We start from the raw sequence: 26,904 nt of genomic DNA on the forward strand, positions 1-26,904 counted from the left end.
CGGCGTTGTTTCCAGCAGGAAGAAAGAACGGCCAAAAAGAAAGAAGCAGCAGCTCCTTTCTCTGCAGCTTCTCTCCCCGGACGCTCAGAGCGAACTGACCCCACACCCAGGTGTAGACAAAGGAGTAGCCAGGTCCGCCCCACTCCCCTTTTGTCTTTCTTAAGTACAGCTATTTGTCCCCTAGCAACATGCATATGGGAGAAAATTCCTTTAACAGAGAAAAAACAGACTAAACTAAAACCCCAACATTATCCACCCCGAATTTTTTCCCATACTAACATGTTACATGAAACTTAACTTTTTTAACCACATAAATCTATGCATTACCCAAATTATATACAAATATACATGCTGATACTGATACAAGTACAGAGCCATGGGTAGTTCACCCTAAAACAAGGTCCCCTTGAGGTAAGCATCGGGTCTCTCCATCCTTTTGCATCACCCACCAGGTGCAACCTGGTCCCTGAGCAAAAACAACCCCACGGATGGGTTTGTCTTTGCTCAAGGCAGACTTTACCCAAACAGTTTTTCCAAGCATACCTCTCATGTGCACCACTGGAACCTTATCCCCGTCTGTTGTTTGTAGGGGTTCAGATTGGGCAGGGCCTGCTCGGCTGGTGGAACCTCGAGTGTTAACTAACCAGGTGGCTCTTGCTAAATGCATCTCCCAGTTTTTGAAAGTCCCCCCACCCAGTGCCTTCAAGGTGGTTTTAAGCAGTCCATTACACCGCTCAACCTTCCCAGCTGCTGGTGCATGGTAAGGGATGTGGTACACCCACTCTATGCCATGTTCTCTAGCCCAGGTGTTTATAAGGCTGTTCTTGAAATGAGTCCCATTGTCAGACTCGATTCTCTCAGGGGTGCCATGCCTCCAAAGGACTTGCTTTTCCAGGCCCAGGATGGTGTTCCGGGCAGTAGCGTGAGGCACAGGGTAGGTCTCCAGCCACCCAGTGGTGGCTTCTACCATTGTGAGCACATAGCGCTTGCCTTGGCGGGTTTGAGGCAGTGTGATGTAATCAATCTGCCAGGCCTCCCCATACTTGTATTTGGACCATCGCCCGCCATACCACAGAGGCTTCACCCGCTTGGCCTGCTTGATCGCAGCGCATGTCTCACAATCATGGATAACCTGGGAGATACTGTCCATGGTTAGATCCACCCCTCGGTCTCGTGCCCACTTATAGGTGGCATCTCTGCCCTGATGACCTGAGGCATCATGGGCCCATCGAGCTAGGAACAGTTCTCCTTTATGTTGCCAATCCAAGTCTATCTGGGACACCTCTATTTTCGCAGCCTGATCTACCTGTTTGTTGTTACGATGTTCTTCATTAGCCCGGCTCTTGGGGATGTGAGCATCTACATGACGGACCTTCACGGATAGCTTCTCTACCCGAGTGGCAATGTCTTTCCACTCTTCAGCAGCCCAGATTGGTTTTCCTCTGCGCTGCCAGTTTGCCTTATTCCACCTTTCCAGCCAACCCCACAGAGCATTGGCTACCATCCATGAATCAGTGTAGAGGTAGAGCTTTGGCCACTTCTCTCTTTCAGCTATGTCCAGAGCTAATTGGACAGCTTTGAGCTCAGCAAATTGGCTCGATCCACCTTCTCCTTCAGTAGCCTGTGCAACTTGTCGTGTGGGGCTCCATACAGCGGCTTTCCATTTCCGGCTAGCGCCTACAATTCGGCAGGAACCATCAGTGAAGAGGGCGTATTGTCTTTCACTCTCTGGTAGCTCGTTATATGGTGGGGCTTCTTCGGCACGTGTCACCTGCTCCTCTTCTTCTTCAGAAGATAACCCAAAAGTCTCACCTTCCGGCCAGTTCGTAATTATTTCCAAGATCCCAGGGCGACTTGGGTTTCCAATTCGGGCGCGCTGCGTGATGAGGGCAATCCATTTGCTCCAAGTAGCGTCGGTGGCGTGATGCGTGGAGGGAATCTTTCCTTTGAACATCCACCCCAGCACCGGTAGTCGGGGTGCCAGGAGGAGTTGTGCCTCTGTGCCGATTACTTCTGAGGCAGCCTGGACTCCTTCATAAGCTGCCAGGATTTCCTTCTCTGTGGGAGTGTAGTTGGCTTCAGATCCTCTGTAGCTTCGGCTCCAGAATCCCAGTGGTCGGCCCCGAGTCTCACCAGGCACCTTCTGCCAGAGGCTCCAGGACAGACCCTTGTTCCCGGCTGCAGAGTAGAGCACGTTCTTCACCTCTGGTCCTGTCCTGACTGGGCCAAGGGCTACGGCGTGAGCAATTTCCTGTTTGATCTGGGCGAAGGCCTGCTGCTGTTCAGGGCCCCAGTGGAAATCATTCTTCTTGCGGGTAACCAGGTAGAGAGGACTCACGATCTGGCTGTACTCGGGAATGTGCATCCTCCAGAAACCTATAGCACCTAGGAAAGCTTGTGTTTCCTTCTTGTTGGTCGGCGGAGACATTGCTGTGATCTTATTGATGACCTCAATGGGAATCTGACGTCGTCCATCTTGCCACTTTACTCCCAGGAACTGGATCTCTCGGGCAGGTCCCTTGACCTTGCTCTTCTTGATGGCAAAACCAGCTTGCAGGAGAATTTGAATTATTCTCTCTCCTTTCTCAAACACTTCGGTTGCGGTGTTCCCCCACACAATGATGTCATCAATGTACTGCAGATGTTCTGGAGCCTCACCCTTTTCTAGTGCAGTCTGGATCAGTCCATGACAGATGGTGGGACTGTGCTTCCACCCCTGGGGCAGTCGGTTCCAGGTGTACTGCACACCCCTCCAGGTAAAAGCAAACTGGGGCCTGCACTCTGCTGCCAGAGGAATGGAGAAAAATGCATTGGCAATGTCAATAGTGGCGTACCACTTTGCTGCTTTGGACTCCAGCTCGTACTGGAGCTCCAACATGTCTGGCACGGCAGCGCTCAACGGTGGAGTCACTTCATTCAGGGCACGATAGTCCACAGTCAATCTCCATTCCCCGTCAGACTTGCGCACAGGCCAGATGGGGCTGTTGAAGGGTGAGTGGGTCTTGCTGACCACCCCTTGACTCTCCAGCTCGCGGATCATCTTGTGGATGGGGATCACAGCATCTCGATTTGTCCGATACTGCCGGCGGTGCACTGTCGAGGTGGCAATTGGCACTCGTTGCTCTTCCACTTTCAGGAGCCCAACTGCAGAAGGATTCTCAGATAGTCCAGGCAAGGTGTTCAATTGCCTAATGCCCTCTGCCTCCACAGCAGCAATCCCAAATGCCCATCTGAGTCCTTTTGGATCTTTGTAGTAGCCATTCCGGAGGAAGTCTATGCCCAGAATACACGGGGCCTCTGGGCCGGTCACAATCGGATGCTTTTGCCACTCCTTCCCAGTCAGGCTCACCTCAGCTTCCAAAAGGGTCAACTGCTGTGATCCCCCAGTCACCCCAGCGATGGATACAGGTTCTGCCCCCACATGTCCCGATGGCATTAAAGTACACTGTGCTCCAGTATCAACCAATGCATCGTATTTTTGTGGCTCTGATGTGCCAGGCCATCGGATCCACACCGTCCAGAAAACTCGGTTCTCCCGTGCCTCTTCCTGGCTAGAGGCAGGGCCCCTCTAGCCCTGGTTATCATTCTTTCCCTGGGCGTACATGCTCGAGGTACCTTCAAGGGGATCCGACATATCATCCTCCCTTCTGTAATGCCTGGCAGCTCGGTCACGGGAGGCTGAGGCTACCTTCACCTTAGCGGAACCCCCTCGGTTAGTGCCTCCCTCCTTGAGTTCACGCACCCGCGCTGCCAGGGCAGAGGTGGGTTTCCCATCCCACCTTCTCATGTCTTCCCCATGCTCACACAGGAAAAACCACAGCTCAGCTCGTGGGGTGTACCCTCTCTCTCTCGCAGGGGGACGACGGGCTCTGACTTGGGGGCCTGTGACTCGCACTGGTGCCACGCTGACCCTCCTCATCTCCTCCCTCATCTCCTCCCTCATCTCCTCCCTCATCTCCTTCATCTCCTCTTTGAGGTCCTGGACCACAGCAGAGACATGAGCTTTTAGCGGGCCATTGATCATGCTGTCATAATGCCTGAGCCTGTTGGCAACAGAGCCCACTGTTTCTCGGGTATTGTCAGCATCAATCGTTGCAATGAAGGTGGTGTATTGTGATGGCCCTAGCCTTGCCAGGTTCCACATCATCTGTCCTGTGCACCTGACCTTATCGGGGTCATTATCATGCTGTCCATCCTTCCCAAAGAGTACCTCTAATATTGCCACCTCTCTTAGCTGTTGGATCCCTTGCTCGAGTGTCTTCCACTGCATTCTATGATGATACTCCTGCATTCTTTCTTTGTGAATGAACCTTTCTCTCACACTCATTAAGAGCCGCTCCCAAAGAGAGAGAGGCCCTGGCTCCCTCACAAATATCTGGTCCACACCTGGGTCCTGGGTCAACGATCCCAGATACCTTGCCTCACCACTATCCAGTTGCACACTTGTGCCCATAAGGTCCCAAACCCGAAGCAGCCAGGTGGTATAAGGCTCACGCCCCCTTCGCACAATGTCGTTTCGCATAGCACGGAGACTGTCGTGCGACAGGGACTCAGTGATGACTTCTGGCTCTGGCTCTCCTGCTGGTTGTGAGGGCCCTGGTTGCCCATCATCATTAACTGGTCGTACTGATTTGGTCTTATACTTCCTCCTTTGCACAGGGGCGACTGCTGCTGGCTGTGGTTGTCCTTGTGGTTCAGCTGAAGCCTGGATGGTTGTAACATCCGTGGGTTCCACTGCTGCCCCATCGGACTCACCCTCTTTGGGGCAGGGAGAGGGTTTTTCACTAGCTGAGGAGGTGTATTCCCTTAGCAATTGGCATATCTCCTGGCGCACCTGGCCCATCTCCTGGCACATCTCCTTGCGCACCTGGCCCATCTCCTGGCACATCTCCTTGCGCACCTGGCCCATCTCCTGGCACATCTCCTGGCGCACCTGACCCATCTCCTGGCATATCCCCTGGCGCACCTGACCCATCTCTTGGCACATCTCCTGCATCCCTTTTGCCAGTACCCCCACCCAGTTTGGGTAATCCATTTCTGAGGTGGACTGTTGGGCAGTATCAGTCTGTGGGGCGGGATCTCTAGTGTCTGGGGCTGTGGCAGGCTCTGGCTCTGGGGTAGGATCTCTAGTGTCTGGGGCCGTGTCAGGCTCTGGGGCAGGATCAGGCTCTGGGGTAGGAACTCTACTCTCAGGGGCCATGTCAGGTTCTGGGGCAGGATCAGGCTCTGGGGTAGGATCTCTAGTCTCTGGGGCTGGTGTCCGGGTAGATATCCAAGCCAATCTCAACTTATCCTTGAATGCTAAATAGAGTAGGCCTATCAGCAGCAGATGGTTAGTATTCAGAGGGAATTTAAACCCTTCGAAAATTGATGGGGTGGGCCCAAAGAACTGGTTGAGGGGTTGGGAGAAAACTTCCCCTGGTGTCATTTCCTCACAGAAGGTACCATTGTTAACATAACCCCAAAAACATGTGCTCAGTGTGTGATAGCTGTTTATCCATGTGCCCACATTCCGGAGGAAGTTAAAAACCCATGAATTCCTCACCTTCTCGACCCATAACGCAAGCTGGATAACAGCAATGGTAGCCTTAGTCAGAGGACCCATATTCAAGTAAGGAGCTGCAAAGGGGAAGAATATAGCCACGGCTACATGCCACCCGAACCAGGGTAAACTAGACCACATAGTGCTGCCTAACAAGGTTCCAATATCCAGCACACAAAATAAAGTTATCGAGGAACTGTTATTCCTTTTTCACCTCTATCTCTTAATGCCCTTAGGCCCCACGTTGGGCGCCAAGATCTGTCTCGGTTTTGAAAGACAGGTGTCTGCTAAGGAAGGCAGAGGCCCCCCTTGAAGTGGCAGATATAACCCCTTTTCCCTCCAAGTTATTATATTTTGAAATCAAGAGCCTTTAGGCGAAGATGTGGGAAATAGGAATAACAGTTCTTTACTATATATATATATATATGTATATAACCAGTCAAACAAAACAACAACAACTATGGCAGTAACAGCAATCACAAACCCAGTGCCAGCCTTCTCGGCTGTCAGGCTATTTCCCCTCGGGTGCAGTTCCGCTCGCAGCCGGCAGGGGCGCTGGCGGCTCCCGGTGAGCAGGGCAGGTGCGATGGTTCCCCCGCGGCTGCAGGGGGCGCTCCGGAGCGAGCTCGGGAAACCCGCGGCTCTGGTGCCCTGGGATCCCGGGAAGGGATGGAACAAAGGCTTCACAAACCGCTGGGCAGTTGATCCCGGGCTCTCAGGGACAGCAGGCTGGAACGGCAGGGACGAACGCAAATCCCGGGTGGCAGACGAGATGTATCCAGATGGGAAAAACCCACGGAGGCCCAGGCAGGCAGGGCGAGCAGGGCTACAGCGTAGCGAAAGCTCGAAGCAGCAGCGGAGCAGGGCAGCCACAGCTCGGTCTCCAGCAGGGCAGGGAAAACGGCTTTTGGGGTCCCGGCGTTGTTTCCAGCAGGAAGAAAGAACGGCCAAAAAGAAAGAAGCAGCAGCTCCTTTCTCTGCAGCTTCTCTCCCCGGACGCTCAGAGCGAACTGACCCCACACCCAGGTGTAGACAAAGGAGTAGCCAGGTCCGCCCCACTCCCCTTTTGTCTTTCTTAAGTACAGCTATTTGTCCCCTAGCAACATGCATATGGGAGAAAATTCCTTTAACAGAGAAAAAACAGACTAAACTAAAACCCCAACATTCTGTTAAGAAAGTATGGGTGAACAGGGCTTGATCAAGCAAAATAATAAAATACTTGCTTTAAAAAGAGCTAAGTACTTTTCAAAGCAACAAAGAAAATATCATGAGTGATGGGTCCAGTCTCCTAGTCTGACCAAAGAGTCCTTTTCATGCCTTTCCCAAGTCATTAATTGGACTATTTCTTATTTAAAAGCCTTTGAATAAAAAGCTTGCTCTGTTTCACTTACTGTAAAATTAGATGTGTGCTTTCACAGGCATATTCTGCAAAAGATACTTTTTGTTTCTAGCACTGAAAAAGAGTCAACTCTTCACATTTCAGCTTTCAGTGTTACACAATTTGTCAGGGCTTTTGCTGCCACACTGTCCACAGGAATCTATGGCGTGCAAAGTCTAGAAAGCACATTTTCCCTAGGGAGTGACTTCTCCAATGGCAAAACCCACAAAATGTCATCAGAGTGACACATGCATAACGTAATTTGTGAAAGGCAAAGCTTGGAAAATAGTGATTCTTATTAGTTATCAGAGTCAGCTTGTGATACATTGAAATGGGTGTAATAGGCAGCAAGAGCAGCACGCTGGCCTGTTTTTCCCCTCTCCCAAGTTTCCTTAAGGATCAATACTGAGGTTTTAAAGACAAATTTGAAGCACACATTCATTTGAACACAGCATTCTTTCACATTTTTAGCATCCTACCATTCATAAACTGCAACAGAAAGGAGGCAAGTAGGTGTTGGAGGGGAAGTGAATTAGCTGGCAATAAAGGCAGCCATCACTGGCAAAGGAAAAGCAAGGATGTAACAAAAAAAATAATCCTTCTCTTTCACCAGTGCCCTTAGATCACCTGTCCTTGGTGGTACGTATTTATCTGTGTGGGGTAGGCTTGCATGGTACTGAGGTTGTGTCTCCTGTGCCCACCTCAAGTGATGTAAGAGCAATCTGAGGTGTCAGAAGAACTTGACGTCTCCAATGCTGTCCCAATTTGACATTGCCACTAAGCCTCAGCACAATATACTGGGCAGAAAACACAGGGTTCAGCTGAATCTTGATTGTATAAAAGCAGATTTAAGGATTCTTTTATAGTCTTATGAATAGTGAAGGGGAAAGCAAATTACATAATAGCTCTAGAAGTCTCTTGTAACCAAAGCAGTTACAAGGAAGGACAAAACCTTTCCTTATGACCACTGTAGAAATATTTTCCAGTCTATACATACTGAAAATATGGACTACTTTATCAGGTTCTGATTAGGCCTTACAGTTAGGAACGTTTTACTTCCAAAGTCAAATCCTTTCTATTTCTTTTGATCTGAAAAGTAAGCATTTAATATTAAATAATGTTTCTCAATCCCACCGTGCAGCAGCATAACATCTTCAGCCATCCAAAGTAAATTGCATTTCTCTAGGTGCTTATTCAGTAGTCTGACTAGACTTCAATAACTTTGAATTTTTTTTATTAACTGTAGGTTCTTATCAAAGTGTTGGATAACAATGATAATGGCCCAGAATTCTCTCAGCCAAGTTATGATGTCACCATTTCAGAGGACATCCTCCCTGATACTGAAATTCTGCAAATTGAAGCTATAGACAGAGATGAAAAGCATAAGCTGAGCTACACTATTCACAGCAGCATCGATACAGTCAGCATGAGAAAATTCAGAATTGATCCCAACACCGGGGTTCTCTATACGGCTGAGAGATTAGACCATGAAGCTCAAGATAAGCACATCCTTAATGTCATGGTAAGAATGCAATATTCCTTTGGGTCAGGACACAGTCATGGCTGCTTCAGGTACATGCATGGCGTAGTGTTTGTGTGAGCATAGGACTCAGTGCAATAAGTAGTCACTAATTTAATCTTGCCTGCCCTGCTGCGTATTTATTTCACAGTTTTTATTTCGGCTTTTTGGGAAACTTTATTGTGAACTCATTGTATGGAATGTGATATGATTCGCTATCTCAAGGCAGAGCAAGCGGGAAATTATTTAATCTCTTGGCATCTGGTCGTCTCCCTCAAGGTAATTTTCAGAGTTTCTGAACTGAGGCTGAAAGTTATTTGAGAAGTTATTCACAGGGAGATAACTGCTTTCTTGCCATGGAGAACGCTACAGCCTTTCTGAATACAAACCTCATTTATAGCTTACTTTTATGGACTTATTTCAGTACATAAACTGTTGATATACAAAATAGCTTTCTTTTATCTACATTTCCAAATCTTGGGGTATACATAAAAATGTTAATTACCAATTTTTGCTTGGTGTGCCTAAGCTATAGAACATAAATCTGTCTGTTTTCAAGTGGAGATTGTATATCATAGACATATAATTTTTTTTTTAATTAAAAGAGAAAAAAATCTATGTTAGTTTAAACATTGTAGTCCACTATTTTTTTCCACCACTTAAGGCTTCTGTAGCAGAGGCCTTCTAAGGAGCTACTCATGGTGTATTAGGTACAGGGGCATCTTTGGCAGGGCACCCTAGGTAGCAGAAAGCTGCTGTGAGATGCAGCAAGCAGCAGCTGAGTGTGGTCTCCGCTCGCAAAATGAAATGTTGCAAGTCCTTTGGTAAGCAGACCAAGAAATAGCTATGAACTGAATCACAGAAACACATGGCTGACAGAGGTAATTCCATGGTGCTTGGTTTTGATCTCCACCTATTACAATAGGTCTTTTCCTCTATTTAAGAAGAACCAAACTTTTGGGGATAGTGGTGGCAGGATTATCAGTGAAGCAGTGCTGAGGTATTTTGTGTGGGGTTGAGACAGGTGTGGTAACTTACACCTCTGTTAGCAGTTATCAGCAAGCACTTCATAAGGTAATTCCTACTCTGTTCACTATTGGTATCATCATCTTCCAAAAGGTATGTACATTTATAGTCATGAAGTAGTCAATTAGCAGCTACAAGCACTAGACTGACATGCTATATGCTGTAAAGCAGGCAATGGCAAGATAAAGACATGAGCATTCAGCAAGTATTTAAAAAAAAAGTGTATTTCTTGCGAACCTCAACCCAAATTTAAAATCTCTTGTGGTTGCCACTTCAAAAATTCATGTCATGATGGTTAGTTGCAATGCATTTCTTCACAATTAAAAAAAAAGTCCCTAAGATCTTTCCTGTTTCTTTAATTTTACTATTTGCCATCTTGTGTGTGAATGTATTTCAGTGTTCTTTGGGACAAATGGATTTTTTTATTGCTTTGTATTAAATAGAACTGAAAGTAGTTTCCACACTCAGATGAGTAATATTTGTGAAGTTTTACTAGATGACTATGAAGTTCTGTGTTATGCACTTGTTCTATAGGTCCGAGATCAAGAATTCCCTTATAGACGAAACCTGGCCAGAGCCATCATAAATGTGGAAGACTCCAATGACCACAGTCCCTACTTCACCAGCCCATTGTACGAAGCCTCGGTGTTTGAATCAGCAGCAGTTGGATCAGCAGTGTTGCAGGTCACGGCTCTGGACAAAGACAAAGGAGAAAATGCAGAGCTCACCTATACTATTGAAGCAGGTTAGGACAGAGGCCAAAAGTGAAATATCACGGATCATGCCAGACACAGAACAGTGCTGTGACGGTGATCTGTCTTGACACATGATTCAGCTTCTTTGGTCTACTTTTTGCTGTACAGATGGGCAAAGGAGACACCTTCTTGTTGTTTTGTTGGGGTTTTTTAAAATTTTGTTTTGAAGCTACTATACCCAAAACCTGTCAGAACAAACTCATTCTGGAACAGGTTGCCCAAGAATGGTTATGGAGTCTCCTTTTCTGGAGACATGCAGAACCCCACAGGATCCTGTGCAACCTGCCGTAGCTGAACCTGCTTTAGCAGGGAAGTTGGACCAGATGCTCTCCAGTGGTCCCTTTCAAGCCCAACCATTCTGTTATTCTGTGACTGATTCTTATTCACGAGATGGCTACAGGGCCTGTTACCTCTTAAGCCATTGGGTCAAAGCCATCACAGAACATACCACAGTAGTAAAGCATTTGCATTATCTCTGACACACGTGCAAGTGAATGTATGTTTCTCTGAGTCAGATGAATCTGAAGTTAAGAATTATCTTTGAGATAAACCATTGGCAGATATATAAGGGGGGTAACTGGAAAAAGAGAGAAACAATTAGAAATTAATAGCCTTTGAATTTTGTAATGTTTCATTTCTACTTAGGGGGTTTTATTCCTAATATGAATCTTTCCACTGTACTAATAGCAAAACTTGAAACTTATATTGCTGTAAAAAAAAGTCGCAGGTACTTCAGATTGTCCCCATATTAGGCAGATCACAAGCCTTTCCCACCATTAGGCTCCTATCCTACTGGATCATTATTTGTCCCTGTATTATTATAAAGACTTGTTACTAGCTAGGATAGCTTATGTCAATTAGGAACAGGCTAAATGACAAATAAGCAATGAAATAAGAATATCTGCACCATCTCATACTGATTTAGCTTCATATAACAAGCTCACACCTTAAATTAAGATGATATAACCGGAAGTTTAGAGAAGACCCAAGGAACCATTTTTCTCTCATTATCGTGTATGCCCTGTGGAAGGAGATTACCTTCAGCAAACCAGAAGGTGAAGTCTTTTGCAGCTGAAAGTGTTGAACTTGGAGCGAGGAAGATGTTAGCACTCCAAACCAAATATTTCCTTTGTGCACTGTGTTTGGTCTTAGCAGTTATTTCTCAGTATTCTCCAGTGGCTTTTAACTTAGATTAGGGGCAGTCTTACACATGTCCAGACAGGACAATGCTGTGCCTTGTGGAACAAACTCTGAGCAGACTAGATCAGGTTCCTGGGGCAAAGTTTTTCAAGACTATTCCCAGCTTTTTCTTGACACCTTATTACTATTATGGGCTCCCAATCATCTAGAGGTGCCACCACAATGTAAAGAGCATCCTGACATCTTAGGAGTATGGTTCCCATTACACTGGTAATAGAATCAGATATGATGCAGACAGAAAAATATTATGATTAGAAAAGATTCTTTAGCTATTAGATTATTTCTAGAGACTCTCTTTTTCATTACAGCCTGTTTCTGTTTCATCATGAGCTCTCCCTGCAATGTCAGACCTCAGACTTCCATTTACTGTAAGCCTCACACTCCTCCAGTTTCATTATTCACGGATGTCCCAATCTCAGATGCCTCAAAATTCAGTATTGTCTTGCTGTAGTTTCTAAGATCCATAAAATCTGCAGTTGAGGGTATTGATTTTAACGGCAGAATTCAGATTGTACACCGCTCTTTCATTCAGGGGAATTACTCACCTCATCTTACATTGCTCTGAAGAGAGCAATTGGTAAAAAAAAGTAGTTTATGTGTAATTTCATAAGAAATTCCTAAAGGAGAAGAACCAGCTCTGGCCTTGCAGGAGGCAGTCAGTGGCTCAAAATTATTTGTATTAGCAAGCACTGACAAAATAACTGCAGCAGCATTTGTAGTGTCTGGAAATGTGACAGATAACTGTGATTTTTATGAGACTTTGTAGCTCTGGAAGACTCTTAGCTCCTGGGTGAATAGCGCAATTTTTGGTTTAGCCAGCAGAGTAAACTTTACTGATCTGAAAGGAAGGATATAAATAGAAAGCCACTACCAGTATTGAACTACATAGAGTAGTATGTATCTTAAATTAGCCTCCAGAATTTACAACAGATAGTGAATTGTATCTTAAAAATAGTTCTCATTACCTCACTTCATTTAGTATTCCATGTATTTGGCATTCCAACTACAATTTACACATGTATTGCTCTGCACAGCACCTGTAACAGTCACTATTAAAAAAAAAAATCTCTATCACCTGAGATATATTTCTCTCCAAGACTTGGATGGATGCTTGACTGTAGATTGGAAGCAGTTCTAGGTTTTTAGATGTGAATTGAAATAGAGGGAGCATGTTATAATGATTGAAATCACTGTAACTCAGTATATGCTGTTTGCTTTTAGAATCAAATTCAGAAATAGAGTCTGTATGCTTATATGTGCCATATACATATGAAGCATCCTATATTTTAAGCAAGCACTCAAATAAAACAGAAAATTATGGATTGCTAATTAAAGGTGATCTCTAATTACAGGGTAAGAATACATATAGAAAGTTTCGAACCTGTCTTGCTGAAGAAGAGATTGGCAAAAAGACCAGAAAGAAATAAAGGCCCCCCCAAAAGTTCTCTGATCCAAACTTACTGTTTTCACCTTTATGCAGTGAATGATATCTGTGCTTTCATGTTGTAACAGGCATTTCATGACATTTTCTACTAAATCTCATTCATCTGGATTCATCCTCCTCAGAGATCATATGATAAACCTTTGGGCCACAAGACACTTGAATCTCTTTTCTATGCTATTTGCTCTGTTTTATTTTTTCTAAATGCCACTTTAACCTTTATATATTCAGTTCTTTGAGTCTTGAACTATTGTAATCTCCTGTATGGTTTCTTAATATCCCATTCAATTAGGAGCCTGAGTTGTTATCCATTAGTCATGTAATTGGCTTGTTAGCCTCTGATCTCATTTCTTTGCCTTAGGTGTACGTGTATTTGACTAATTTCTATAACTTAGGGATGCTTTTCCTTACTTCAGTAGGAGTACAGTACATGCAGGTCTTGCTCAGATGCTGGTACTCAGAATCAAGATAGAGGTAGCAACACTTGAGTTTCTGATGCTTTGAATACCTACACCATCTACTGAGCTCTCTGACTGGCAGAAAGAAAGGCTGGAAGGGCCTTCAGAATACTTATGCGTTGGGGATTTTTTGGGGTTTTTTTTAGTAACTTCCTTTAAAAATGCAGCTTATTGCTCCTGGTTTAAGTTGTCATCAAGTGAGTCATATTTCATTTCTAATCTCGTTCCAATATTTGTGTTTTAGGAAACACGGGAAACACATTCAAGATTGAACCAGTTTTAGGCATCATTACATTACTCAAGGAGCCAGACTTAACCACAATGGGACAGTTTGTTTTGTCAGTCAAAGTGACTGATCAAGGTTCTCCAGCTCTGTCTGCAACAGCAATTGTGCGGATATCTGTGACAATGGCAGATAACTCCCACCCTAAGTTTACTCTAAAGGAATACCAAGCAGAGGTTAATGAAAATATGGATATTGGTACTTCCGTCATTTCTCTCTCTGCAATCAGTCAGTCCACATTAGTGTATGAGGTTAAAGATGGCAATGTTGATGGAGTCTTCACCATAAACCCATATTCTGGAGTGATCACTAGTCAAAAGGCCCTTGATTATGAACGTGCTTCCTCCTATCAGCTCATCATACAGGCAACAAACATGGCAGGCATGGCATCAAATGCCACTGTGAACATTCAGATTGTTGATGAAAATGATAACCCACCAGTTTTTCTCTTCTCTCAGTACTCGGGCAGCATAAGCGAAGCTGCTCCTGTGAACAGCGTGGTCCGGAGTGCGAATAACAGTCCCCTCGTCATACGTGCCACCGATGCTGACAGCAACCAGAACGCTTTGCTTGTCTACCAGATTGTTGAATCGACTGCAAAAAAGTATTTCACAGTAGATTCCAGCACAGGTGCAATCAGAACAATTGCAAATTTAGATCATGAAACAATAGCCCACTTCCATTTCCATGTTCATGTTAGAGACAGTGGAAATCCCCAGCTTACAGCAGAGAGCCCAGTTGAAGTGACCATTGAGGTTACTGATGTCAATGACAACCCACCAGTCTTCAGCCAGGCCGTATTTGAGACAGTCTTGCTCCTGCCCACGTATATTGGTGTTGAGGTTCTCAAAGTCAAAGCTTCAGATCCAGATTCAGAGATTCCTCCTGAACTAACATTTAGTATAATTGAAGGCAATATGGACCATTTTTTAATTGACTCAAGCACAGGGGTACTCACCATTAAAAACAATAGTCTCTCCAAAGACCATTATATGCTAATAGTAAGAGTATCTGACGGGAAATTTTATAGCACTGCTATGGTCACAATAATGGTAAAAGAAGCCATGGATAGTGGACTCCATTTCACACAAAATTTTTATTCCACTTCTATCTCAGAAAACAGCACCAATATCACAAAGATCGCTGTGGTGAATGCTGTTGGCAACCGCCTCAATGAGCCTTTGAAATACAGCATATTAAACCCTGGAAACAAATTTAAAATCAAATCCACCTCAGGAGTCATTCAGACCACTGGCATCCCCTTTGACCGAGAGGAACAGGAGCTGTATGAGCTGGTGGTGGAAGCAAGCCGAGAGCTAGATCACCTCCGTGTCACTCGAGTCGTGGTGAGAGTTTACATTGAGGACATAAATGACAATGCCCCAGTGTTTGTAGGACTTCCATACTATGCTGCTGTGCAGGTTGATGCTGAACCTGGTACCCTGATCTATCGAGTGACAGCTATTGATAAAGACAAGGGTGACAATGGTGAGGTGTCATACCTGCTGAAGGAAGACTACGGACATTTTGAAATTGATAGAGGATCTGGTAGTGTCACTTTAAAAGAAGCCTTTAATTCTGATTTGTCTAATATAGAGTACTTAGTTGTCATTCTTGCCAAAGATGGTGGTAACCCATCATTGTCTGCATTGGTAGAGCTCCCCATTACTATTGTTAACAAAGCAATGCCTGTGTTTGACAAGCCCTTCTATACAGCTTCCGTGAATGAAGATGTAGAAATGCACACGCCAATTTTAAGCGTAAATGCAACCAGTCCTGAAGGCCAGGGTATCATTTATATTATTGTCGATGGAGATCCCTACAACCAGTTTAATATCGACTTTGATACTGGAGTTCTGAGTGTCATCAGCCCACTGGACTATGAAATAAATTCCCTTTTCAAGCTGGTGGTGCGAGCCAGCGATGCCCTCACTGGCGCTCGTGCTGAGGTAACTGTGGACTTGATCATTAATGATGTTAATGATAATCCTCCAGTTTTTGATCAGTCAGCTTATAATGCTACTCTGTCTGAAGCTTCTTTGATTGGGACTCCTGTACTGCAGGTTGTTGCTACTGATGCTGACTCTGACAATAACAAGATTGTACAGTATCAGATAGTCCAGGACACCTTTAACAGCACTGACTATTTCCATATAGACAGTAGCAGTGGCCTAATTTTGACAGCCCGGATGCTGGATCATGAACTCATACAGCAGTGCAGCTTGAAAGTCAGAGCAACTGATAATGGCTTCCCACCACTGAGCAGTGAGGTTCTCGTTAGTATCTCAATAACAGATATGAATGACAACCCTCCAGTTTTTAACCAGCTAATATATGAGTCGTATGTGAGTGAACTGGCACCTCGGGGTCATTTTGTGACTTGTGTCCAAGCTTCTGATGCCGACAGCTCTGATTTTGACAGACTGGAGTACAGCATCCTATCAGGAAATGATCGGACCAGTTTTATCATGGACAGCAAGAGCGGTGTTATCACTCTTTCCAACCATCGCAAGCAGAGGATGGAGCCCATGTACAGCCTAAACGTGTCTGTGTCAGACGGGCTGTTCACCAGCACAGCTCAGGTGCACATACAGATCCTTGGGGCCAACCTCTACAGCCCTGTGTTTTCACAGAGCATTTATGTTGCAGAGGTTAGAGAAAACACTGCTCCTGGAACAAAGGTAATCCATGTGAAGGCAACAGATGGGGATTCAGGTATATATGGCCAGATCAGCTACTCCATAATAAATGACTTTGCCAAGGACCGATTTTTGATTGATGGCAATGGGCAGATTCTGACAACTGAGAGGTTGGACCGTGAGAACCCGCTGGAAAGTGATATCAATATATTCTTGAGAGCCCTCGATGGAGGTGGCAGGACTACATTTTGCACTGTGAGAGTGATAGTAGTGGATGAGAATGACAATGCTCCCGAATTTATGACAGTTGAATACAGAGCAAGTGTCAAAGCAGATGTTGGGAAAGGTTACTTGGTGACCCAAGTGCAAGCAGTAGATCCAGATGATGGAGCCAATTCCAGGATTACCTATTCTCTGTATAGTGAAGCCTCTGTTTCAGTACCTGATCTGCTTGAAATAGATCCAGATAATGGATGGATGGTCACCAAGGGTAGCTTTAACCAGCGGAAAAACACAGTTCTGTCATTCTATGTCAAAGCAGTTGATGGTGGCATTCCTGTAAAGCATTCCCTCATTCCTGTCTACATCCATGTTTTACCACCGGAAACCATTTTGCCTTCTTTTTCTCAACCCCAGTATTCTTTCACAGTGGCAGAAGACACCCTCATAGGCAGTACTATTGACATTCTGCATGTTTTGCCCAATCAGGGTGCTTTGTATAGCATGGTTAATGGTAAGCTACCTGAAAACAACAAAGATGGGGTTTTCATCATAGAGAAAGACACAGGCCTCATAAAATTGGATAAGAGACTTGACCATGAAACAAATCCCGCTTTTCACTTCAAAGTTGCAGCCACGATTCAGTTAGACAAAGTAGACATTGTGTTGACTGTGGATGTGGAGGTAAAGGTGTTGGATGTTAATGACAACAAGCCTGTGTTTGAAACAGCTAGCTATGATGCTATAATAATGGAAGGGATGCCTATGGGAACAAAACTTATGCAAGTTAAAGCGGTTGATGCAGATTCAAGTGCGAACGGGCAGGTCACATACACACTTGCACTGGAATCAGAACTGGAGAAGATCACAGAAGCATTCACCATTGATAGCAACAGTGGCTGGATCAGTACGCTGAAGGATCTGGACCATGAGAAGGATTCTGCTTTCACGTTTGCAGTGGTGGCCTCAGATTTGGGGGAAGCTTTGTCCTTGTCCTCAACCACCTTGGTCTCAGTTACTGTGACAGATATCAACGATAATGCACCTGTCTTTGAGCACGAGGTGTACAGAGGATCAGTGAAGGAGAGTGACCCTCCAGGGGAAGTTGTGGCTGTTCTTAGCACCTGGGATGAAGACACGTCTGATGTCAATCGGCAGGTTAGCTACCATATTACAGGTAAGAAACAGCTTGCATACTTTCCTCCCATAACCAGCTTACTGAAGAACTGTACATGTGTCCAGTTCTAGGTTAATGTTTAGCAGGGTTTCAGCTGAATTATCACTGTGAATGAGTCAATTACATTCCTTTTTTGTTTTTTTTTTTGACAGAATTTGCAGCAAAGCTGAAAAGAGGGAGAGGAATGTGTGTGTGTCTTTGTGTCTGTGTTACTCTCTCAATTTTCTGAGATGAATACTTCCTGATTTGCTGCAGTGCAATGTAGTGTAACCATCAACCCATCATCATTGATATGTCAGCTTGGAAACCATCATGACTTAATGTTTCAAACAAGGGAAAAGGAAAATTTTGTTCTTACAGAGAAAATCCCTGTATTTCCAAGCATTTAAATTTTTTTGGAAATAATGTTTTTCTTTTTGAGATAGGAAAGTAGATGCTTGAGCCACTTCAAAATACCACTGTTTGGAATGGGGAGTGAGGGTGACATGGATTGATTTTACATTATGGAGTGAGAGGATGCCATTTCTTACCAGCACAGATTTCTGGCCAGGGAAATAGTAATATACTTAGAAGCACTGGTTAGCTGCCATGCATTGTTACATACAGCATAAGGCAATTTTGATTACATTACTCACACATTTTTCAAAGCATAGTAACGTTGCTCTTTCCTATTGTGTAATATTTATTATCATTCTTTTCTCCTAGATTCAGCCTGGCTTTTGTGTAAGTATGTTATGAGTGATGAGTGCTGCAGTTATTTTTCTGCCTCCATCTTGCATTGTCCAATAGATTTTGTTAGGGAACAATTTTGTCACTCCCCCCAACCTTAGCAATTCAAGAGCTAGTATAAACTACCTAGTAATAACCAAATTATTGGAAAAATTCACATTTTTCTCACTGGATGGGATTTGACATATATAAGACCACATATAGGAAGCAGGCTGTGGGCAAAAATGACTTAACTAATGGGAAAATAGTTTGTGTATTTTGCTCTGGAGGGCAAGGCTCCTACCCCTTTGTTAGCTCTCAAAATGAAAATGGCTGTGGGATAGTGTGTAGGGAGAGGTGTGACACTCCAGTTAGGCACAGACTGCCTGTGTTACACATCAGAAGTAGCATCATTTTCAAAGCAACCAGGAATTCGTTGATTAATTGTAACTTGCAATTTTTCATTCACTTTAAAGGTTTGCAAAGACTATGTGTTTACAGTGTAATGTGCTGTAGGGTATTAGAAGTGGGGGCAAAAGTAGTCCTGTGGGGAAATTGTCAGGATTTAGAAGCTTTGGGCAAGGTGCTTTTAGCTGCTGGTGACCTAGTTCCCACATACGTAAAAGTAAATAAGTAGTGCCTCATACTAGAGATTTTGGGATATTTGAAGGAGTTTGGGAATCCCAGTGTAGGAAGTACTACGGGAAATGAAAACCCTTATGTTTGTAACAAATATATGTTAGTGCACTGTGATCATTGGCTTTGTTCTGAAGTCTGGCAGTCATCTCTTATAATGAATTATGCCTTTAGTTACATAGTGTTTTTTCTTCACATACCTGTGCTGTTAATTTAGCAAAAACTGGACTTTTGAATAACAACTGTCAGATGTGACTCAAAAATTACAGATAATTATGTACCTTAGTTTGTATCACAGTTCAAATATGACAGATATTTTGCTGTTCTATTAGCTTCTGAAAACATTAGATGTCAAAGCCTGAAACTTTCTTTAATTCCTACTGTACAGTTACTAAAGCACATGGTCTCAGAAACTCCACTTCCTTTGAATATATCATTTGAGCTTGGGAAATGCACAAGAAGAAATTAGGTTCTCTTGATTAAATTGTCAAAACATGTTAAAATACAGTTTCACTCACAAAATAGTCTATTTACACTTTACCTCAAGTTGATCTGAGGAAGTGCTCTTGAGTATTTCATGGAATCAGATTAGCTAGATGGTTATTCAAAAGCTGTGGCTTTCTGGAGGCATTTTGATTCATAAAAACTTCTGTGAATACAGTAAACTCTGAGGAAAAAATGGTAAATTAACAAAAGGGAAGAAGAAAACAAATTATGAGACTGTCATTTGGATCCACCAAAAAACAGCTTTGTGAAAATGCATCTGGAGAAAAGTAGCACACAGAAGACAGATGGAAGAAATCATCATTTAGAAGATAAGAGAAATAAACATTCTGGGTCAGATGTGATCACTGAAGAGTCCTTTGTGCTCTTTTGAGAAATACAAGTGCCTGTTGCAGTCTTCTGGTCAATCTTGAAAAGGGGTAGATACATTCTGGTGGATAAATAAATATTCTGCTTGGATTCCTTCAGTTTATGATTTTTTCCATGATTACTGGCAAGTAGTTGCCATTTTCAAATCCACTTTCATTTGCATTTGATGGTGAGGGAAAAAAAATTTGCACTTACCCTTTGTTTCTTGTAGTTCAATAGCAGCTGTAGATGTTCACAAAGCAAAAGCACTGAACATAAATCTTAATAGAAAATCAATAGGAAGTGCAGATGGCACAAATGCACTTAGGAAGCACAGTAGTTTTCTTTGAAGGCTCATTTGAGGTCATTGCCTATGTCATTTGAGGCAGTTTGCCTAAAACCAGGGCTCTTCCGATGTCTAGCCAACCTACACCCAGCCAGATATTACTGAGTTTTAAGAGTGGCAAACCATGAAAAGCCACCAGAAAAATGTCAGCTGCCAAGACATTGGTATGGTAAAGTGTTTTGTGTTCCTCAGTGAGGTTAATCAGGCTTCATCAGGCACATAAAGCTAGGGAGTCAATTGTCTTTAAGCTTGGTTCAGCTGAATACAAGGAAGATGGACAGTGTGTTTTGGAAGAAAGAAGTGGTATTGTATAGAGCAGGTTATTTGCTGGGTTGATAGCCCAGTATGAGCAAAGGTGTGGCTTTTGTTAGTTTTTGTCATATATTTGAGATACTGGAGTTGTGGAGAAGTGGATGTTTCAGCATTTGGGAAGGCCTTGTGTTGCCATTGCAATTTTATGGTAGTAAAGCTAAGAGGATTGGATTTGCCATTTCAGAAGCTCAGTAAACATGCAGCGTCTTAAACTGGGAGTGGAGGATAAACCTATTGATTTTGTGTGATGCAAATGCCTAGAGTTCTAACGGGGAATTGAAAGTACCTAAATAAATGCATAAATGTAAGACAGAAGCTAAATAAATGAGTTAGTAAATATTCAGTTCCCCCTCCCAGATGGGGGCATTGCAGTGAAAACTGATGCTGTTGGCTTCTAGTTTTCCATTCCCTTTTAGCTGCTATAATGGCCTCTGTGTGTGCTTTAGTAATGATGTGTGTCAGGATTTGTTTATTTTGGATCACTGTGTCTCTGCATTTCATTTGTATCTGGCTGTTTTCTTTCTTTACTTAAACTTGAGCTTGATTTGGCTTTGTACTATTTGCTGACTAGGGAGGGAGGGAGGGAGAGCATTATTTAAACTTCCAAGTAACAAAAGATAAAAGATACTGCTGATTCTTTTAGCCTCAAAGCCTTTCTAAAAAGTTACTGGAGTGTTTTTTGTAGCTAGCACTTCACTGTTGTGACATTCAAAGTAGAACATAAGAAAACTGCCAAAAGATTTTAAAGAATCCATTAATACATGTAGTCAGGAGGCTTCCGTTTAGAAAAGCTACATTATTCAGAGTGAAAAACTAATTAATTAGAATGCCCCCTAGGAAACTGAATCTGCTTGCATATATTAGTGAAAAAGTTAATTAATCACTGCAGAATGAGATCTGCATCAAGACATATGTATAAGTCGTAGGAAATGGTTTCCTGGGCCACAGTGTGGATTTTTTTGCCTTTCCATTTTTAAAAATATTTCCTTGATGGTATTTTAGTTTTATATCTCATTATTTTTGTTACACATTATAGTCCACCTTTGCCTTCCATCAATAAAGTATAGAGCCAGTCCTGAGAAGTTAAAAAAAAAAAAAAAAGTGCTAGTGAAAAAGACATGCAGATAAACCACTTCTCCTGCTTATTGCACAGGTTTCTTGGTCATTCAGATTGATTCTTTTCTGCTGGAGTAAAAGGGAAGAAAAGACATCCCAAGGACCATTTCTTTATACATATTCCCCAAATTCCTAGGTATGATTTTAAAGCTGTTCCATTAGCAACAAAGCAACAATAATTTTAAAATTGCTCCACGGTAGTGTTACTGCTAACCATAAAAGCCACCAGCTAATTTTAATTAGATTTTACCTTTCCTCTTTTCTTTGCAATGGGATGTCCTTACCTTGAGTGTGTTGCTTCCTGTTGGTCAGGACAGTTAATCATTTCCTTTTGCAAAAGGAGTAATATGAAGAAAAGCCCTGATTAATATAATGAAGCAAATTAAGAATATATAAGTCTATTTTTATTAATGGTTTACAACATTAAACTCACTATGACAAGATTACAGCGTTTTATGAAGGAGAGTTAAGCTTTTTTTCTGCTGGCATTGAACTGGATAGAGGGAATTTAGTGTCAATCAGCAGGGGTCTGCCTTCTTTGAAGTCACATTCAGACTCAAGTCAGTGGACAGATTCTCATTTCCTTGGATTGTATTCAGATGTGGCCAGTTGTACACATCAACACTCTGTGTAACCCTCTTTAGAAGAAATGTGTGCTTATATGACAACAACAGATTAAACAATGTGTCCTCTGGTGATTATTCCAGACTGTCATAGAAACCAGTGGGAAAACTGCTTGGTTTTCTGATCAAAAAGGATGGTTTTCTATCAACAGAGAATATCTGTATCTGATACATGAATTTAGTGCTCTGTAGGATTCAAAAGCCTTTTATAATTATAATGCCTATCTGACTAATTTTCTGGAAATCTTATTCATTACAACTTGCTTTTTTTGGCACAGTCACAGCTAGCACAAATGGTGACTCTTAACAAGAAAGATTTGCTCAGCCTGACTCAACTGACTTAGTTTTCATATTAAATAGAAACCAGTCTATCTTGTCACTGGTAGCTAATGAACAAGGCATAGATTAGAACCTATGACCTCTTTTCTGCTTTTTGATGTGGAAAGAAGGTATGGAATGTAACACTGTCCGCGTCATTAATTGTTGTCTTCCCTGATGGGGGAGATGTTCAGATTTTTGCCAGGAGAAAAAAGGAGGTGAATGGGACTTCATGCTTCTCAGTCTCCAGATAGGTGTTTATTAGTTCTTATCTAAAGAGTACAAGCCACTGGCATGGCCTAGACATAGCACAGAGCAGAGAATGCAGCAAGAAGACAACTTATCAAGACCTCACAGCCTTTTTAAAGGTAAATTACCCAATGAAAGCTTAAAACGCAAGATATTTTCACTTTTTTACCAGTGTCCAACAAGTTCCTAAATCACGTAGACAGGAACTGCGGAATTCTGTATCCAATCATCCCAAACCACTTTTGCTGCAAAATATGGAGTTAGTGAAGAAAGAGAAAGAAGCTTTTAACTACAACGTGTCCTCCATTTTGAGGTTTTCTACTTCTATCTATTTACTATGCAAATAGACCTAAAAACTCTAAATTTTTCACCCTGTGATAATCTCACATAGTATTCTATCACCTAATTCACACCATTGTAGATTCAAATTCTTCCCAGAGGCTAGGCAAATTTTCCCATGGACAAAGGTCAAAAACAGTACTGTCCAGGGGGGTAAAACCTTTCAAAACAGTCAGAGAAATATTCTCTGCATTCTAGGTTCCCACATCTCCCCCTCCTGTTTGAACCAAAAACACTTCTTTGACAGCTTTGTCCACGGCTCATCCAGCACAAGGAAGTATACAAGGCACACATACTAAAAGAACTACAACAATAATCAATACATACAAACCTATCTTGAAAATTTTTCTCCTAAGGGTGTAAGGTCAAACCAATTGAACGAATTGTTCAGCAAAGATCCACTTTCTTCTCCAAGTTTAGCTATTCCATCCTCTAATTGCTGTATACTTTCATGGATGGATTCTGGATGATCCGACAAATTCATACAACACATACCTTCAAATTCTTCACATCCATGTCCATGCACTAATAGAAGATAATCAATTGCTGCTCTGTTTTGCAGAGTCGCTTGTCTCACACTCTGAACATCCGTTAACATATCGCTCAGTGCGAGAGAGACAGCACGAGAGTTCTTACTTAGCCAGCAGCCCGATTGATCCAATTGTCTTAAGGCTGCTCCTGCAGCAGCACCAGGTAAAAGGAGAGCTGCAGAAAACCTTTGTCCAAAATTCCAAGCTGCAAATTTGTCATTACAATCAGATGTATATTACTCAGCAAATCTTTTCTCCCTACTCTTATGTTCTTTTACCATTTTTGCATTAGGCATTAGCAAGGAAAGCTTTCCAAAGCTGCATGGACCACCTTTGACATTTGAGGGGATTGCAGGCCAAATTCTGTCCCCACAAATGAGAAACATCCCTTGTGGCAATTGTAATGGATCCTGGTTGGACGGTGTGTTCATCTTTACTGTCGAATTGCACCAAGATGTTGCATTTTTATATATTTTTTAATTTGGAGTGACATTAGGCTTTTCTGGTTGGTTTTAAGCTCAGCTTCCAGTTCAGACCTCCTCTGCATTGTTATTTTGCCAAAAAGGTCCCTGAGAACTGAAGAATTGTGACAACAGAAGCAACATCAGAGACACTAATTGCCTGACAACAGAGTCAACACAAATAAATTGAGCCTTGGATTTTTTTTTTTTTTTTTTTACTACTTACTTATGCAATCATTCAGTGCCAATACTAGAGGGGAATGTTCAAGAACCTGGTCTTTCCGTCCAGCTTGTACAGATCCCATGACACATGTCAGAACCCTGATTAATTTGTAAGCAAATGCACACTAGCATGTTTGACATTCTTGAATGTGTAACAAGAAAGAATAAGCATTCCCTTAATGGTTTAATACTTTTGAACATGAGCAACATCAAAAGTAGTTCTGAAATTGAATTCCTGTAAGGAGAGCATAGGAGAAAGCTTAATATGGTGGGCAAAGAGATAGTAGTGGGTTAGCTGCAGTTACAGTTAACTCAGTGGAGCATCATGGTGCTTTTTAATATGTCCTCACTCAGTTTCTGTAGCACAGGAGTTTGCGGTGACTACAGTGCTCTATCCTAAATTTTTAAATGTGCAGATATGTTTTTGCAGACCAAGCTGGGCACAGAAGACTGGGTAGTTGGCTTTACTGGCTTTGGCTGGGGTAGAATTAATTTTCTAAGTAGAATCTGCTATGAAGCCATGATTTGGATTTGTGATGTCACAGGGATGTTTTAGTCACTGCTGAGCAGAGCTTACACAGAGTCAAGGCCTTTTCTGCTCCTCGTCCCACCCCACCAGTGAGGAGGCTGGAGGTGCACAAGGAGTTGGGAGGAGACACAGCTGGGACAGCTGATCCCAGCTGACCACAGGGATATTCCACACCATATGGCATCATGCTCAGCATATAAAAGCTGAGGGAAGAAGGAGGAAGGGAGATGTTCAGAGTTAATGGCATTTTTTTTCCCAAGTAACTTTCAGGGTGACACAGCCCTGCGTTCCTGGAGATGCCTGAACACCTGCCATGAATTCCTTTTTTTTTTTCTTATACACAGAGCTTTTGCTTTACCCATTAAACTGTCTTTGTCCCATGAGTTTTCTTACTTTTATCCTTCAGATTCTCTTCCCATTCCCACTGGGGAGGAAATGAGCAAGCAGCTGTGTGGGTCTGAGCTGACTAGCACAGTTAAGTCATAACATTGGTTTAAAAGATTTTACTGTCTGGTTTGACAGGAGGTTTGTATCAGACTCAGAGAAAAGTGATTGAAGGTGTTCTCTTCATGTACCAGGCAGGAGACTGGTATTTCCGATAAAAGAGTAAATACTGTTGGAAGCATTAATGACTGTGCCTGCCTTAATTATGGCATGCTTCTGCATGTGACATGTCCGTCCTTCCTTCCTTCCTTTCTTCCTTCCTTCTCTCCTGAGGACGATGTGGACCAAAACTTTCCCAGCCTCTTTTTGTAACCAGGCAATTTAATGATGTGGAAGAGCAACATTGCTGGTTTCAGTGTCACTGTTACGGCACGGTAAAAAACTCTTCTGCTTTATCTCCTGCACGCCTTTCACCAGCTTTCACTCTTGGATGCATTTGGTCTATTTGCACTGCTTATCTTCCAACTGTTCCTCAAATGACCTCTTGTTAGGACTATTTAATACTAATGTGTCTCCCTGTGTCGTATAAACTGTTTTAAAAACTAGAATTTTAATAAGCGCAAGAATGGCGCAGCTGTACGATAAAGCTTTCATTAGAGGATTTCTTAATAGAACCCACTTCCAGTCCTTGATTGCATAAGCAACAGCTAATGAACTTGTCTTGGTAACAAGAGCTACGGTGTATTACATCCTCTCCCGAGAGTAAGTAGAAAGACAATTGTACCAGCCCGAGAGGACTATTGATTGTTCACAGTGTGAATTTGATTACCCTTACGGGGAACTGAACAAGAGATCATCTTCAGCTCTGCTAAATGGATTTTTTTCCCACTGAAAGTTATCGGTTCACTTTCATACAGGGCATTCAGGGGGCAGTAAACACAGGGAGTGTAATTTCATTACAGATTTACTGAGTCTGCAAGTTTGGAAGCACCAAAGGCTGTGAAAGAAATTATGGCTGCTTAGTTCAGGTCCTCTGCAATGTGTCTCTGTGTTTAAACCCAGTGGGAACTCTGAAGGGACACCACAGCTCATTGTGTGTTGCTTGTCTTGTTGCAGGAGGGAATCCCAAAGGGAAGTTCGCTCTGGGACTGGTTCAGAATGAGTGGAAGGTTTATGTTAAAAGGCCTCTGGATCGGGAAGAGCAAGACATTTATTATCTGAACATCACTGCCACAGATGGCCTCTTTGTGACCCAGGCTGCTGTGGAAGTGACTGTCACTGATGTTAATGATAATAATCCAGTTTGTGAACAGGTGAGTTAACACCACCCACGGCAATTGGCCGCCGTGTTGGGAGTGATGCTTTCCCTATGGGTGTCTCTTGCTGTGTGCAAGTATCCAAAGTATTCGTAGGCAATGCTGATTTTCATCCTTATGGTCTTAGTTGAAGAACGTGCAGTGATCTGGGAGAGAAATAGGATAAAGCATTCCTGTGAAGCCAAGATTGAAGGATCTTACAAAGCTTGCAAAGGAGTCTTGTATACAGTGGCCTTAGTTGGCTTTACAACAAATGATGGGTTGTGAGGTGGCGTTGGGCAGCTACTCCTTCCCAGCAGAAAAGAAGGTGCTCTCCCTTCACAACC

General features: G+C 43.1%; 1 protein-coding gene across 11 annotated transcripts in view; it reads left to right on the forward strand.

Annotated features, from left to right (window-relative positions):
• Positions 1–26,904, forward strand: part of FAT3 (FAT atypical cadherin 3) — a 408,107-nt gene that overhangs the window by 310,378 nt on the left and 70,825 nt on the right. For all 11 annotated transcript variants that reach the window (XM_032099136.1, XM_032099146.1, XM_032099135.1 and 8 more), the window contains 4 exons: positions 8,167–8,442; positions 10,000–10,210; positions 13,564–17,637; positions 26,379–26,575. In XM_032099136.1, the coding sequence (XP_031955027.1) occupies positions 8,167–8,442; positions 10,000–10,210; positions 13,564–17,637; positions 26,379–26,575 (4,758 nt within the window). The remainder of the gene's footprint in view (positions 1–8,166; positions 8,443–9,999; positions 10,211–13,563; positions 17,638–26,378; positions 26,576–26,904) is intronic.

The sequence above is a fragment of the Corvus moneduloides genome, chromosome 2, assembly GCF_009650955.1.
Source record: "Corvus moneduloides isolate bCorMon1 chromosome 2, bCorMon1.pri, whole genome shotgun sequence".
Lineage (NCBI taxonomy): Eukaryota > Metazoa > Chordata > Aves > Passeriformes > Corvidae > Corvus > Corvus moneduloides.